The following is a 14,397-nucleotide window of genomic DNA, read 5'->3' on the forward strand; positions in this document are numbered from 1 at the left end:
TCCCCTCATCACCCCCGCCGTCAGGTCTGGGTGGTCACTTCAAAAGTTCTCTCTGTGCCTTTCTTTCCAGTAAATGATAATAAAAACATGTCCAAGAAATCCCCTGGCTTGCCGTGTGCCAGGCGGAAGTCTGCTTCACGGAAGAGGGTAGGACGGAGCCCCAGGAGCGCGCCGGGCGGGTGCTGCTGCGCGGGGCGGGTGCTGCTGCGCGGGGCGGGTGCTGCTGCGCGGAGCGGGTGCTGCTGCGCGGGGAGAGTGCTGCTGCGCGGGGTGGGTGCTGCTGCGCGGGGCGGGTGCTGCTGCGCGGGGAGAGTGCTGCTGCGCGGGGTGGGTGCTGCTGCGCGGGGTGGGTGCTGCTGCGCGGAGTGGGTGCTGCTGCGCGGGGAGGGTGCTGCTGCGCGGAGCGGGTGCTGCTGCGCGGGGCGGGTGCTGCTGCGCGGGGCGGGTGCTGCTGCGCGGGGAGGGTGCTGCTGCGCGGAGCGGGTGCTGCTGCGCGGGGTGGGTGCTGCTGCGCGGGGCGGGTGCTGCTGCGCGGGGTGGGTGCTGCTGCGCGGGGAGGGTGCTGTGCGCGGAGCGGGTGCTGCTGCGCGGGGTGGGTGCTGCTGCGCGGCGCGGGGCGGGTGCTGCTGCGCGGGGCGGGTGCTGCTGCGCGGAGTGGGTGCTGCTGCGCGGGGCGGGTGCTGCTGCGCGGGGTGGGTGCTGCTGCGCGGGGTGGGTGCTGCTGCGCGGGGCGCGGCGGGGGCGGTGCCGCCCAGGGAGGGCCTGGGGCCTGGGGCCTGGCCCCGCAAGGACACGTGGTGGTGAACCGGGCGGTGTTGGGGCGGGGAGCCGTGTCCTGAGGTCAAGGGCGGGGCGCGGGGTGAGCCGGTGGAGCCGGAGCCCCCTGGAGGGAGGGGAGGGCCAGGGCTGCTTTGTGAGGGAGGCTGTTGAGTCAAAGCCGGAAGGTGGGGCAGGTGCACCTGAGGCCGGGGGCGCTGCCTGGCGGATCGAGGGGATGGGAACACAAGGTGTGTGCAGGCTTGGGACCTTTCCCATGCCCCGAGCTTCCCTTCCCCAGTGCTCGGATGAGGGACCTGGTCCTTTGTGGTTTTCTAGTGACTTTATGGTGTTTGTTCTTTATTATTTTGTAAGGCGTGCAAAGGAAATTTGAGTGCAGAGGTCAGATGGGAACAAATCGTGGTCTTTGAATTCCAGGCTGACTTCGGTCTGGATCCCCTGACAGTGGGAGCCCTTGATGGTGGGAGCCCTTGGTGGTGGGAGCCCTTGATGGTGGGAGCCCTTGATGGTTTTGGAGGAGGAGGGGGAGGAGAGTGAGCTGAACCCTGCTGTGTGCAATTGAGGGGGTGCTGTGCAGTGTGCTGGGTGCCACCCCTAGATTCCGACCCCACCCCACTTCCCACCTGCTGGGACTGAGCTTCCCCCTGTACCCCTTATCAAAGGTGGGGCATGGCTTGCAGACCTCAGGAGAAAATGGGATGTCAGTAACCTAATTTCCGTGGGATGGGGATTGTCCAGATCCAGCACAATTGGAGTCTGGAAGTTTACGTGTTTAAAGGGGCCCCGATTCTAGTGCCAGGAGCCCTGGAGAACTAAGGACGGGCGGGCTCCGACGCTGCGGGCCGGGCTGCAACTATGGGCGCCTAGTGTGGGCGCCCACAGGCGGTGCCCAAGCCGATACCGACACGCGGAAGCACACTTTCAGCTGCGTGTGCTTGATAAGTGTATTGGGTGCCCCGGGTTTCAGAGGGTGTGTCATTCCTGCATCCACATCCGCACTAGAGGATGGTGCTTCTCTTGTGGACTCCGTGCGGTTTGGGGCTTGGAAGGGACCCCACACACTCCTCAGTGGAAGCCGCTGACGTTTAGCGGGTGAGCTTGGGGCTCAGCCAGAAGCCGGGAGCCACGTCGCCTGTTTTTCCCATTGTGGTTCGTAATTTGGCTCTGCTGCCTTCTTTTGTTCCAATTTCTCCTCTTTGAGGACCTTTCTCTCTGGTGGTGGAGACAGGAGGAGGCCCGCCCTTGCAGACTGAGAGTCACAGAGATAGGTGGTCACTGCAGCTTCCTAGCTCAGCCCGCTCATTGTGACTTGGAGAGGAGAGAGGGCAGGGACCCCACCCCGGGGACCCCCACATAGGCCGAGGCTGGCCTGGGCCCGGCAGCAGCTTTCCCGACTGCCTGCCGGCCTTCCTCCTGCTCTGGGCTTGGGCTAGGGGAGGGGAGACACATCAGCTGCTCTGGGGGTCTGCTGGCCTGGTGGTACCCAGGATGACACTGAGGCCTCCGCCGCTAACTGGGCATCCGGCTACGCAAGACCGCCCCAGGCCCCCAGGTCTCTGGGTGCAGGATTTCAGAGGGCGCCAGAGACGATGAACAGAGGGGATTGCTTCTGAGGAAGACAGACCCTCTTCGTATTCACTTGGGTAGCTTCCCGCCTTGGCGATCCAAGAGCGGAGTTGAAGGTGCCTTACGACTAGGAAAGTCACTTGAGGTGATCATTCTCGGGACCAGCCTCCTTTGTCCTTCGTTTCCTTGTAGCTGACACACATGAATAGCTTCTCTTAATTAGATGAAGAAATTAAATTGCAGCAACTGTTTCTATAGCTGCTGGAGATTGGTCCGGAAGGACAGAGCTTGCGCAAACCTCTGACCGGGCTGTGTGACCCAGGGCAAGTGTCTTCACCTCCTTGGGTGGCGCCAGTGGCTTAAACTGTGAAAGCCAGGTGTTGGCCTAGCTGGTTCCCAAGATCCAAAAAAAGCAGTTGCTGCTTTTAAGATCTTTTTTTTTTTTTTTTTTTAGGAGAATCAGCATTGCGGGATAAGGTGCCAAATGCAACCAGTTTTATGGACTTTTGGAGAAGAATGTCTTCTCCTACAGAGGATGTGTTGGGAGACAGGCTTTGGAGGGGGTGGTTCTTGGTGATGAGTGTCCATCTTCCTCCGTTCCTGGAATCTGACACCTGCCTTGGAACATGTTTTCTGGGTGGCCTATAGACTGAGAGCTGGGCCTCCTCTGAGGTGCAAGTTTGACAAGCTGGACGTGATGTTAACAGAGGAAAATAAGTTCCCTGGATGGTGGGAAGTAGCGTGTCAGCCAACACTTAGATTTGCCCCAGGAGAGGGAGGAAGCAATGGTTCGTAGTCACTTAGGATGCCCTGTCACTGAGTGCTGCTCATCGGGCCCTCGCCCAGGAACCCAGTTCTCGTGTAGCCCGCGGGACGGGCGCTGCGACGGTCCCCACATCACTGAGGAGGGAAGGGAAGCAGGGCGTGGCTGGGCTGTCCGAGGCCGTGCACGTGGTGAACACTGAAGCCCGCGTGGGACTCCGAGTCCTCGGCAGAGGATCTGTTCTGTGACCTCGAGGAGGCCACAGCCTGGGGGTGGAAGCCAGCACATCCACAGACAGTCCTAATGATGGGGTTGGTGTGCCCAGGGCAGCTCCCGGTGGAGCCTGTGATGCCAGCGACTTGAAGGGTGAGTCCAGGTTCTCCAGGCCACTTTGGAGGCTCAAGGTCAGACTCTGGGCCCCGGGAACAGCCAGCAGGAGCTGGGCGTGGGCCGGGAACTGGGAGCCGGCTGTTGTACAGGGTCTTGTTCTCAGCAGGCTAACTATCTCGGAACACCGTCCAAACCCAGATTCCGGAGTGGAAAACGGTTGCTCTGGTTTCTGGTGTGTCTTCTAGAAGGTTCTCCCAGCGTGGGATTCATCCTTGTATAGTTTTAGAGCCTCCCCCCGGCCCCTTCACCCCCCTGCCCAGTCTGTGTGCTGGAGGAGATTCAGTTCAGAGAAGGTGAGTGGAACCACGGGCAGCACCCCGTGTTTTTACAAGGCAGCCAGCCACCTCTCCTGTTGCCTTCAGAGTCCCCAAGCGAGGCCAGTGTGACTCCCCGGGGCCTGTGGCAGCTGCTGCCTACTGTTCAGGATCCCCGAGCTGGGAGTCACCCCAGCAAAGTGCAGGCCTCCGCAGCTTCTCCCCAGCTGGCAGGGCTCTGTGGGCAGGACCCCGGGCCCAGACCCATAGAACAGCGGGGAGCTTCCACGGTGTCTGTAGTAGGGCTCTCGGTTACATGGGGTTTTGTGTCCGTCCTTGAACAGACACACCTTCTTACACCTCGAACACCTCTTACACGATTTCCCTGGGACTGTTTTTGGCTGCCAGGGGGTCAGTTTCCAAGCAGTTCTTTGGAACAGGGGGTGTCTGACTTTGGGGGGGGGCGATGGGCAGCATTTTAAGGCTCTGTGGAGGGAGGGGGGCTGTGTAGGCTGCATCAACCGTGGAGAGACTCCAGCCTGCGGACAGTGCGGGGCCCGTCTGCTGTGGTGTCTGCATCCAGGATGCGAGTTGAGTGGCTAGTGATGGGGTTGGGTGTGCTCGTCTCTACCCGCCTTTGGGGGCTGGCCGGTCTGCAGGCTCGTCCCCATTCCAGTACTTGCCGTCCCCACCACCCCGTCCCCGGTCAGGCTCGCCTGCGTCCCCACGGGAAGGGCAGCCTGCTGGGCAGAGCGGCCGGCCCTCTCCGCCAGCTTGTGGGTGCCGGGCAGTGTCCCCGTCACAGAAACGTGGGTTAGGCACCCTCTTCTTCCTAGATGTAAAATGTTCTCTTAAACGGGTGTTCTGAAGCCAGAATCAACACATATTTTTTGACTTTCTTGGGAAAGTCAAACTTTGTGTCAATCCCACTGTGGTCCCTCACCATCTCTCCAGAGACCTCTTGTCACTGTGCTGCTGGGATGCCCTCAGCTGCCCCCACTGCTTGTCCAATGACGAGCATGTCCCTCGGTCGAGTCTTCGGGATCCTTCATCGCTTGACCCCAGCCTGTCCAGGGTGGGCCTCCCAACAGCCCCCGAGCAGGTGCCCTGGAGCATTCTCCTGCCATCTCCGTGGGCCACATTCCTGGTGTCCCTTCCGGGCTCAGAACACATACCGTTTTCTTCTCAAAGCTGTAGAACTGCTAATGGGGACTTTGGGGTGGTCCCCTCCCCAGGTCCTGGCATCTTGCTGATGGGGCCCTGGGAATGTGGGAGCATAGGACAGAGCCACAGGCCTCAGCACCGGCCAGCCTCGTCCCCGCACCCCGAGCCCTGGCCCCCTCCGTCTCCTACCTGCCAGCTGGGACGTTCTCTGTACCAGGTGCTTCCATAGCAACTTTTCTCAAGACCTATGATTGCACTTAAAACTCTCGAATCTAATTTTAGCGATTTATGTAACTGATTTCCTCTCGTAAGCCCTACAAGGGTATGAACTTCCTCATTTTTGCGTTCCCTGAGCACCTATTGTGCACTTTAAAAAAAAAATATTTATTTATTCATGAGAGATACAGAGAAAGAGAGAGAGAGAGAGAGAGAATGAGAGAGAGAGGCAGAGACACAGGCAGAGGGAGAAGCAGGCTGCATGCAGGGAGCCCGACGTGGGACTCGATTCCTGGTCTCCAGGATCACGCCCTGGGCTGGCGGTAAACTGCTGAGCCACCCAGGCTGCCCTGTTGTACACTTTCTGAGTGCATTTTGGTTAAGTGATTGAAGATGAGACAGAGAGAGAGAGAGAGAGAAATTGGGCTCAAAAGGGAAATGAAGACACAGGATTCGAGCTCCAGGGTGATCTGAGCACATCCAGAGAGCCCGGTTCTCTCTTTGGGAGGTGAGTCCACCCACAGAGCAGTGCCCTGTGGGACCCTCAGAAGCTGAACGCAGTGCTGGTGGGGGTGTCGGTGGGGGTGGGAGGAGGGAGGCCTGGCCGGTCCTGTCCATAGACAGCAGACGCCGTCGGGTCCAGTGTCAGATGAGAGCGCTGTCCGGGCTGGCTGGGGCAGCTTGTGGCCCGGGCACTGTGCGATGCTGGGGAGGGGGAGGCTGAGGTGGGCCTCGTTCTGCGGTGTGCAGAAGGTGTGCGTGTCCTCGTGTGTGTTACGGGAGCTCTGGAGGCTGGCGTGAGCGTGTGTAGACTCGAGGCAGCTCCGAGCCGGTGTGCACGGGGCCCTGAGGCATGGGACCCGGTGCTGGGGTTTGTTCCTGCAGACCGTGAGTCCGGGCTGGTGGTCGGGCCCTCGGGGGCAGGAGCAGGCGGCGGGCTCCGTCAGCCTTACAAGTCTGGAGCTTTCTAACGGGAGGCGGAGGCGCTCTAGGCAAAGGGTGGTTGGGTTCCTAGAAAGAGAGATTGTCTGGGAAACACGGGGTGGGCCCTTGATTCGCGTGGTTCCTCCCACACAGGAAGCGGAGAGCCTTGGCTGCGGAGACCCGAGAGTGTGCGTGCAGAATAATCTGCAGCAGTCAGTGTTTTCTCTGTTTCTCGAGGGCTTGACGCTCTCCTTTGGTCCGTGGTGCCAGTGTCCATTCCACAGCATCACACGGGGGGTGTGTTCCAGAAGGAGCGCTGCGTCGGGAAGTGCGAAGGCTTGCGGGCGCCCTGGAGGCCACTGTCAGAGAAACACACAGTCCCTGAAAGTCACTTTCTGGGTGCCCCGATCGCCATATGGTACTTCTCAGGAGCCCCCTTCCAACACACACGCACGGGCACACGGGAGTCCCGGGATGACAGAGTTAGAAGAGCTTCTAGAAGACTTGGAGAGCGGGCGCCTTGGGATGTGGATTTGTTGGCTAAAACTGCCTATTTCTTCCTAATCGCTTGGCAGGCGAGGTGGTGCCAGTGCCTGGAGTGGATGAGACGGCGCCCCGCAGAGATCACAGTCCCTTCTTTCTTCTTTAGGTCTCAATGAAGCGTCCAGCACAGGCCCTGGGAACCGAGACAGTGTGATTGTGAGAGGCCAGCAGCGGGCGGGTAGGGCCGGATGTGGCGGGGAAAGAAGACAAAAAGGTTATCTGTCTGCGTTCCCTCCGCTTGCGGGACCCTAAGGCAGCACCTCCGTGTCAGGCTGCGCTGTCCTCCTCCGGGTCTGGGGCACTGACGTCTTCCCACTGCCCTCTGTCTGCATGCAGGGGGGCAGTGCCCTGCCCCCAGCCTGCCCCCCCCAAGCCAGGTCCCCAGTGTGATGATGTGATGACGCGGAGCCTTTGGGAGGCGTGTCGGGCACGGGGGGGGGGGGGCGCTCGTGAATGGGATGGGAGCCCCCTCGCCCATCCTGCCCGTGAGGACATGGCGAGTGGGAGGCCACCTGAACCAGACAGAGGCTGTCACCAGACCCCGAACCTTCCGGCATCTTGAGCTCGGACTTCCAGCCTCCACAGCTGTGAGATACGAGTGTCCGTTGTTTACGAGCCGCCCGTCCGAGGGGACGGTTACGAGGGTGGTTGGAGTGAACGAAGATAGGCAGTGACAGCTGGTCACCAGTTCTACGGGAGTTGGGCCTACTCTGTTGGTCACACGTGAATTGGATCCCCGGCAAGGACCCGAATGAGCACATCACCGATCCTGGGGGTTAGGCGTATCCAAAAGGGGACACAGTTCAGCCCGTAACACCAACGGCAGGCGCAGGGGTACACGATTGTACATGTTTGTATGTTGCTGTGTGTTTGGCTCACAAGGGAACGCTCACCAACGAGGGCTGCAAGAAACCAGTTGGCGTTTCCTCCGTGGCACTGGGAGGGGACGGTTGCCGGCACAGGTCCTGCTGCACCGTGCTGCTCACGAGAACTGGCTTCTGCTCTTGTTGCCCTCTGTCCTCCGCGTGTCGGCCTATGCCCTCATGCTGGGCACCCCGGGGTCCAGAGGGCTCACCACAACTCCCAGCTCACGGGTGTGTGTTGAAGGTGGCAAGAGAAGTATGTGTGTGTGTGGGGGGGAGTTTGGTGTCGCCTGCATCTGTCCTTTTGATCAGAGAACAACAGGCCTTTGGGGAAGCCCTGCAACGGCCTCTGTGTGTGTCCCATTGAAGTGGGCTTCCTGGCAGACCCCAGGGTGTGAGAAGCTGGGGGAGCCAGAGGCCATGGGAGCCAGAAGGACCGTCCTCACGAGAACTGGACAGCACGGTACGTGAAGCCAGCTGCCCAGCGTCTGCATGGCCAGGCTGTGCCAGCGTCCGTTGCCCTTGCTGGTCTCACCTGTTCTCATCTGGAAGGCAGGAATCCCCACGGGACGAGGTCCAGACCAGCCTGCGCATGGGTCGCGTGGCTCACGTGGCCCCGGTGTCTTGCCAGTGTCGCGTAAGCCCATCTGAGCCTTCCCTGATTTGTAGTTTTGGGTGCGGTGAGGAGCAGAAAATCACGTCCTGTCCTGTCCGTGTCTGTGTCCCCCTCGCAGCTGGCACGGAGCCTGGCACGGGGTAGCTGCTCCGTAAGTGTTTGCAGACCTTAACTAGGCCTCTCCACCCTTCACAGGCCTCGGGGTCCAGGAGCAGTCTCAGCCGTTGCTCCATCCCTTCTGTTCTTTGGCCCTTTCCCTTGGTCGACCTCCTGCGTTCCAAGGTGGATGAAGGGACATCCAGTGAGGGCGCGCCCAGGGACCCGGGGAGGGCAGGGGGCTGCTGAGGCCTTTCCAGAACAGGACGGGGTGTGGAGCTCTGTAATCCGCCGGCAGGTACGGACCTCTGCAGCCTTCGGCATCATGCAAGTTCCAGTTTCGCTCCAGTGAGGACGACCAGTAGGGACCCACAGCAATCCCTTGTCATCTGGCAGCGTCGCTCACCCTCCACTCCCTCCGCCTGTGAAATAGGTCAACATCTAAGGCTCACGCAGTTTATTAATGCCCAATAAATACCCACCGCGTCCTCAGCCAGGTCCTGGGCTGTGGAAGGTGCAAACGTCAACGCCTCAGAAGGAAGTGTTGTCAGTTTGTTCTTAAATGAGCTTGCCCTCCCCCGGGCAGCGGAGGGGCCAGGGGGCCAGTTCTTATCTGTTAATCCTTTAATCGCTCCCAGGACTCTTTCTCCTTTGGCCCAGCGCCCTGTTTCCTTCACAGTGACCTTGTTTTCTCTCCGTCACGGCCACGTGCGTGCTTGCGGGTACGGGCTTTCTCTGGGGGCACAGGCACGGGCACCGGCGTGGGCTGTGTCCTGCCGGCCTGGCACATGGGCTGCTCTCCCGGGGACTGTTTATCCGGCGAAGGTGGGACGTCTTCTGGCTACAACAGAGCAAACCCGACCAGATGGGCAGAGGGGAGGGCGTGTGGAGGGCTGCACCGTGCAGGCGGAGGCCGCTGGCTTCGCGGGTCCTGAGCCCTTCCACGGAGGCCAGTCCCAAGGGACCTGCTGTGTGTGTGGAGAAATGCACGGCCAGTTTCCAAGAGCTGGCGTGAAAACCGGTGTAAATGAAAGCAATCTCAGGAATAACATTTACATGATTACATGTTAACGTGATTTTATTTTACTCATTTGAATAAAATGTTACTAACATTAATTTCCCTTATTTTTACTTAAAAAAAAAGAAAAAGAAAAACGTGCCAGGGGCACCAGGGTGGCTCAGTCGGTTGGGCGTCTTGGTTTCGGCTCAGGTCATGATCTCAGGGTCTCGAATCGAGCCCCCGTCGGGCTCAGCGCAGAGTCTGCTTGAGATGCTCTCTCTCCTCTGCCTACCTTCTCTCTCTCTCTCTCTCAAGTAAACAGATAAATTAAAAAAATAATTCTATTTTTAATGTGCCAGAAAATGTGACATGAGGGACGCAGCTCACGTTAGATTTCCCTGCTGTAGGTTTCCCTGCCATAGTGCTCGTCTGCAGGGACCTGGCTGCCTATGTTTCTTTGGGGGTTCGCAGGCCTCTCGCCCCTGTGTCGAGGCCCCGCGTGGGCACGTAGGCTGGGAGTGGGGTCACCCCTGCCGGGCTGCACGTCCTGACGCGGGCCGTGTGCTCATCCTCGCTCCCCAGTGACGGTGTCTGCCGTTTAGCCCCGATGCTTGAGGTTCCTGCCGACTTGGCCCATTTGTGCACCTCTTCCCTGCAGCCTGTATTATTCGCATTCGGTGCTTTGAGGGACTGAGCTCAAGTCAGTATCAACTCAGAGGCAGGTATCCTTGGACTGTTTTTTTTTTTTTTTTTAATGTATAAAATGAGATTGGGTTGGGCAAACATATCATTTTAGTCTCTGGAATTTGCCATGAGTCTCACCTGGGCATCAGGTTAACTGCTCTAGGGCCTCCTAATTCCGCCCCCCCCCCACCCCGAGCAATCCCCCCAGTCTCTCTCCCAGCCCCCCGCTGTGGTTTTTCCTGAACACTGGCCTGTGGGGCTCGAGTCCAGGGTACCCACCACGTCTCCCACTCGTGAGCCCGGTGAAGGCCGGTTGCGAGGGCGCCCTCCTCCTTGAACCGTGGCTTTCCTAGCGGCTCCGTGCATCTCTGTGCTTTTCCCTGCATCTCCGATGCCTTCTGTGCTGGTCATCCTGCCAGCCGCCCTCCTCCGTCCCGGTGTCCCTGAGCAGCTCTGGCATTTTGTGGAGGACGTGGTACGGAGACAGCATCCTTTCACTCTCCGGACACAGAGGCACGGAGCCTACGGCCTAGGAGCTTTGCAAAATGAAATATTTCTAAATCTTGGAAACCAGTGTTAGCTCCAAAGTATTAAAAGCAAAACACCCAGAACTGATGTTAGCACGTGTCATATTTTGTCGACAAAATAGTCAAGAGAAACTCAAGGCACAATTTTATAGAAATTCTGGGTAACCTGAAATGAGGGCACTATTTACGGGGAAGCAAACATCCCTGACCAGGTCCTGCCCTCGTGCCGGTCCTGCCCAGCTCCTCTGGGCGGTAGAGCAGAGACTCAGATGCCCACATTTATTTGTCAGGCTTTCTTGGGGTGCATTGTGGCAGGCTGAGCTCCTGGGTGAAGAGCATGTCTAACTCCTGTCCCCAGCCCGGCACCTGGTAGGTACATTTAGCTTCAGTGCTTTAAACTTTTAACTCAACTCCCCGCATTTAAAAAAAAAATAAAATAAAATAAAGGACCTTCCGATCTGCCTGAAAGTTTATGCTTCTTTCTGAAGCGCCACCCTAGGGTGGTTTTTAAAACCCAGTGGCATCTATAAGCTGATCCCAAATGGCAAACACCCTGAACTGATTTGCTAACAAAAATAATCATCTGGAGGCTGCAAACGTAGTTTGCATGATTTTAGTTTAAATTGTATACAGATCTTTCCTGGCACGAACTCTCTGTGTCATCTGCTCCATACTGGCCATCCAGAAGTCAGTCTCGTGACAATATAACAACCATCATGTGATAATAAAATACTTGGGTGGCAAGAGCGATTTTTCTTGGTTAACATGAAATTGTTATTTAAGAGAATTTCTAGGAGGAATTAGGTAAAAGGAACATTGGCTGATAGGATGAAGGGGGCTCTGCTGCAGAACAGGAAGCGGTTAAGTATAAATCATGCTGGCTCAGCAGAAGGAATGCGTTTCTGGGCCTAAACGGGGTGGGGTGAGGGGAAGGGATGGCTTAAGGATAAATGCATGATTTTTATTTGCAACCACAAATACTTGAGACAGTTGCACTTTGGGGAATCTAGCTCAAGGAAATGATGCTAAACGTGGGGAAAAAGAAGGAAATCTTTATGCACAAATGCTTCTCGTGTGTGTGTGTGTGTGTGTGTGTGTGTGTGTGTGTGTTTAAATAACAGTCCCAAATGGAAAACATCTAAGTATGGTTAAGTAAATATCCTGCTCTAATTAGATATGATTTTTGGAGATTGTGGACATGGGAAAATTTTTATAATATATTGTGAAGTGAAAACAATTCTGAGACCCAGTTGCCTTGTATGGTGGGTCTTTATATTTTTAGAGATGGAGAGAGAGGGAGGGAAAGAGGAGGGGAGAGGAGAGGCAGAGGGAGAGGGAGAGAGAATCCAATGCAGGGTTCGATCCCCCAACCCCAAGATCATGACCTGAGCTGAGATCAAAAGTCAGATGTTTAATGAACTGAGCCACTCAGGCGCCCCTACTCTTGATTTTTGAAACTGTGGTTTTATTTTATAGTGAAATAAATGATCTGGGTTTTAAAATTTACTTAATTGTAAATTTTGCCCACCAACACACACAGTTTATTATTTCCTACACGACAGATACATATTTCAACAGATCATTTGACTGTATCTCCAGTGGTCATTTCGCTGCCTCGGCCTTGGAGAGGAATGGATAATGGACCAGGAGAAAGTGCTCCTATTATCCATAAATGAAACCAGCCCCCTGAACACCCCCAGTCTTCCTGCAGGGTTGTGTTATGTCACAGCTCTGCACATCTGACCAAGGGCAGCTCACATCAGGAGTGTGACAGCGTGGCCCATGGACCACGTCACAGCTCAGGAGTTGTGGGTCCGACTTGAGGGCAGCATCACTAGACCTCGGTGATTGGGGCTTCAAATCCTGCTCCACACTCCTGGTCCCACTGGGCCTTCTGCAAAGACCTGGAGCCTCTCTGTAAACTTCCCATTTTATTTTATCCATCTAAAACGTGAGACCAGTACTTGGATTACTTCCCTTTTGGGGCTTCTGCAAGGGTTAAAGAAATTGTGAATAAGAAAATTTAGAGAAATCGCTGGAGGCCCATCCAAAAGGCGGATTCGCAAGTGACCCTGTGGCCCTTTCACAGGTGTGAGACATGAGGAAGTGGGGAGCACTGGGGGACCTCAGGGAATACTGCCTGCTGGACCCAGATTCCATCTGGAAGACACTTCCTGGTTGAATAAGACACCAGTAGCCTTTCTGGTCTATGAAAACGGAATGCATTAGAACTAGGAAGGCTGCTACCCTTGAGGTTTTCAACTAAAATGAGGGCAGCCTAAATGAAATAATGCGTATTTCCTCCTTTTCCTATTTTTCTCTTTTAATTATTGTATAGCTATAGGTTTTCAGGGACGATGCCAGCACAGGTGGCATTGCTGGTAGATACAGGACAAGTAGACTGGCCGTGGGCTGAGTTGGCCATTGCTTCTTATGGAAGGTGCACACCCCTTCCCTCTTCTGTACCCATCTCACCCTTCACGGTTTTAGCCTGACTAGATATTTATCGATTTTTATGGATTTTTTCAAAGAACCAGGTCATGATTTTGTTGTTTTTCTTTATTGTTGTTTTGATTTCATTGATCTCTGCTCCAATTTTTATTGTTTTTTTAAATTTTTTAATTTTTATTTTTTTCTGCTTCCCTTGGGCTTCAGTTGCTTTTCTCTCATTTCCTAAAGAGAAAGCTTGAGGGGCTGACTTTAGATCATTCTGCTTTACTAACACATGCATTTAATACTACATATTTCCCTGTAAACACAGCTTTTGCTACATTGTACTCATTTTGATAAGTTTTACTTTTGTTTTCATTCAGTTCAAAATGATTTTTAGTTTCTTTTCAGACTTCTTTGCCCCACATGTCATTTAAAAGTGTGTTGTTTAATCTCCAAATATTTGGGGATGTTCCAATTTTTTTTTTTTTGTCATAGACTTATAGTGTAGTACCATTGTGATGTGAAAGCAGGGCTTATATGATTTCAGTTTTTTTTTTTTTTTTTATTTGTTACGGTGGGTTTTATGGCCTAGAATGTTTCCTGGGAGCTGGAGGAATGTGTATTCTATTGTTATTGGATGGAATATTGAATTGTGTCAAATAAATCAAGTTGATTATTAGTGCTGCGTGGTCAACTTCTGCCTGCTGGATCTGTCAGTTACTGAAAGGAGTGGTGGTGTCCAGCTGTGATTGTGGATTTGTGTATTTCCTCCTGCATGTCTGTCAGTTTTTGCTTCTGTATTTTGATGCTCTGTTATTAGGTGCATATATGTTTAGTGTTATTTCTTGGAGAACAGACCCCTGTATCCTTATGTAATGTCCCTGTTTATCTCCAGTGATTTTCCTTGTTCTGAAGTTGGCTTTGTCTGAAGTTAACATAGCTCCTCTAGCTTTCTTTGGATTAGCATTAGCACGGTATATCTTTCTCCACCCCTTTACTTTTAACCTGAGCCTTCTTATTTACAGTAGATTACTTTAAATAACATAGATTTAGGTCTTGCTTTTTTTAGCCACTTTGAAAATCTCAGTCTTTTAACTTTTATCCAATATATTCAGACTGCTGATATTATTGAATTAATATCTACTGTGTTCATAATTGTTTTTTTAATATTTTATTTTTGTTTATTTATTTTAAGATTTTATTTTATTTATTTTAAAAGACTTATTTATTTATTTATTTGAGAGAGAGATACCAGCAGGGGAGAGGGGCAGAGAGAGCGGGAGAAGCAGACACCCCACTAAGCAGGGAGCCTGATGCAGGGCTAGATCCCAGGACTCTGGGATCATGACCTGAGCATAAGGCAGATAGATGCTTAACCAACTGAGCCACCCAGGCCCCTTAAGATTTTATTTTCAGGTAATCTCTACACCCAATGTGGAACTCAAATTTACAACTCTGAAATCAGGAGTCACATGCTCTACTCCTGACCTAGCCAGGTACCCCTAAAGATTTTATTTTTAAGTAATCTCTGCAACCAGAGATCAAGAGTCATAGGCCCCATCCTCTGAGCCAGCCAGGTGC

General features: G+C 54.5%; 1 protein-coding gene across 2 annotated transcripts in view; it reads left to right on the forward strand.

Annotated features, from left to right (window-relative positions):
- The window catches only part of RNF144A (ring finger protein 144A), a 117,783-nt gene that overhangs the window by 1,232 nt on the left and 102,154 nt on the right, over positions 1 to 14,397 (forward strand). The window contains exon 1 of one of the 2 annotated variants that reach the window (XM_025454740.3): positions 870 to 1,007. The exons of the other annotated variant lie outside the window; for it this stretch is intronic. Coding sequence (XP_025310525.1) covers positions 995 to 1,007 — 13 coding nt within the window. The 5' untranslated portion in view covers positions 870 to 994. Of the gene's footprint in view, positions 1 to 869; positions 1,008 to 14,397 lie in introns of those variants that run through there. 2 annotated transcript variants of the gene reach the window in all.

The sequence above is a fragment of the Canis lupus genome, chromosome 17 (assembly GCF_003254725.2).
Source record: "Canis lupus dingo isolate Sandy chromosome 17, ASM325472v2, whole genome shotgun sequence".
Lineage (NCBI taxonomy): Eukaryota > Metazoa > Chordata > Mammalia > Carnivora > Canidae > Canis > Canis lupus.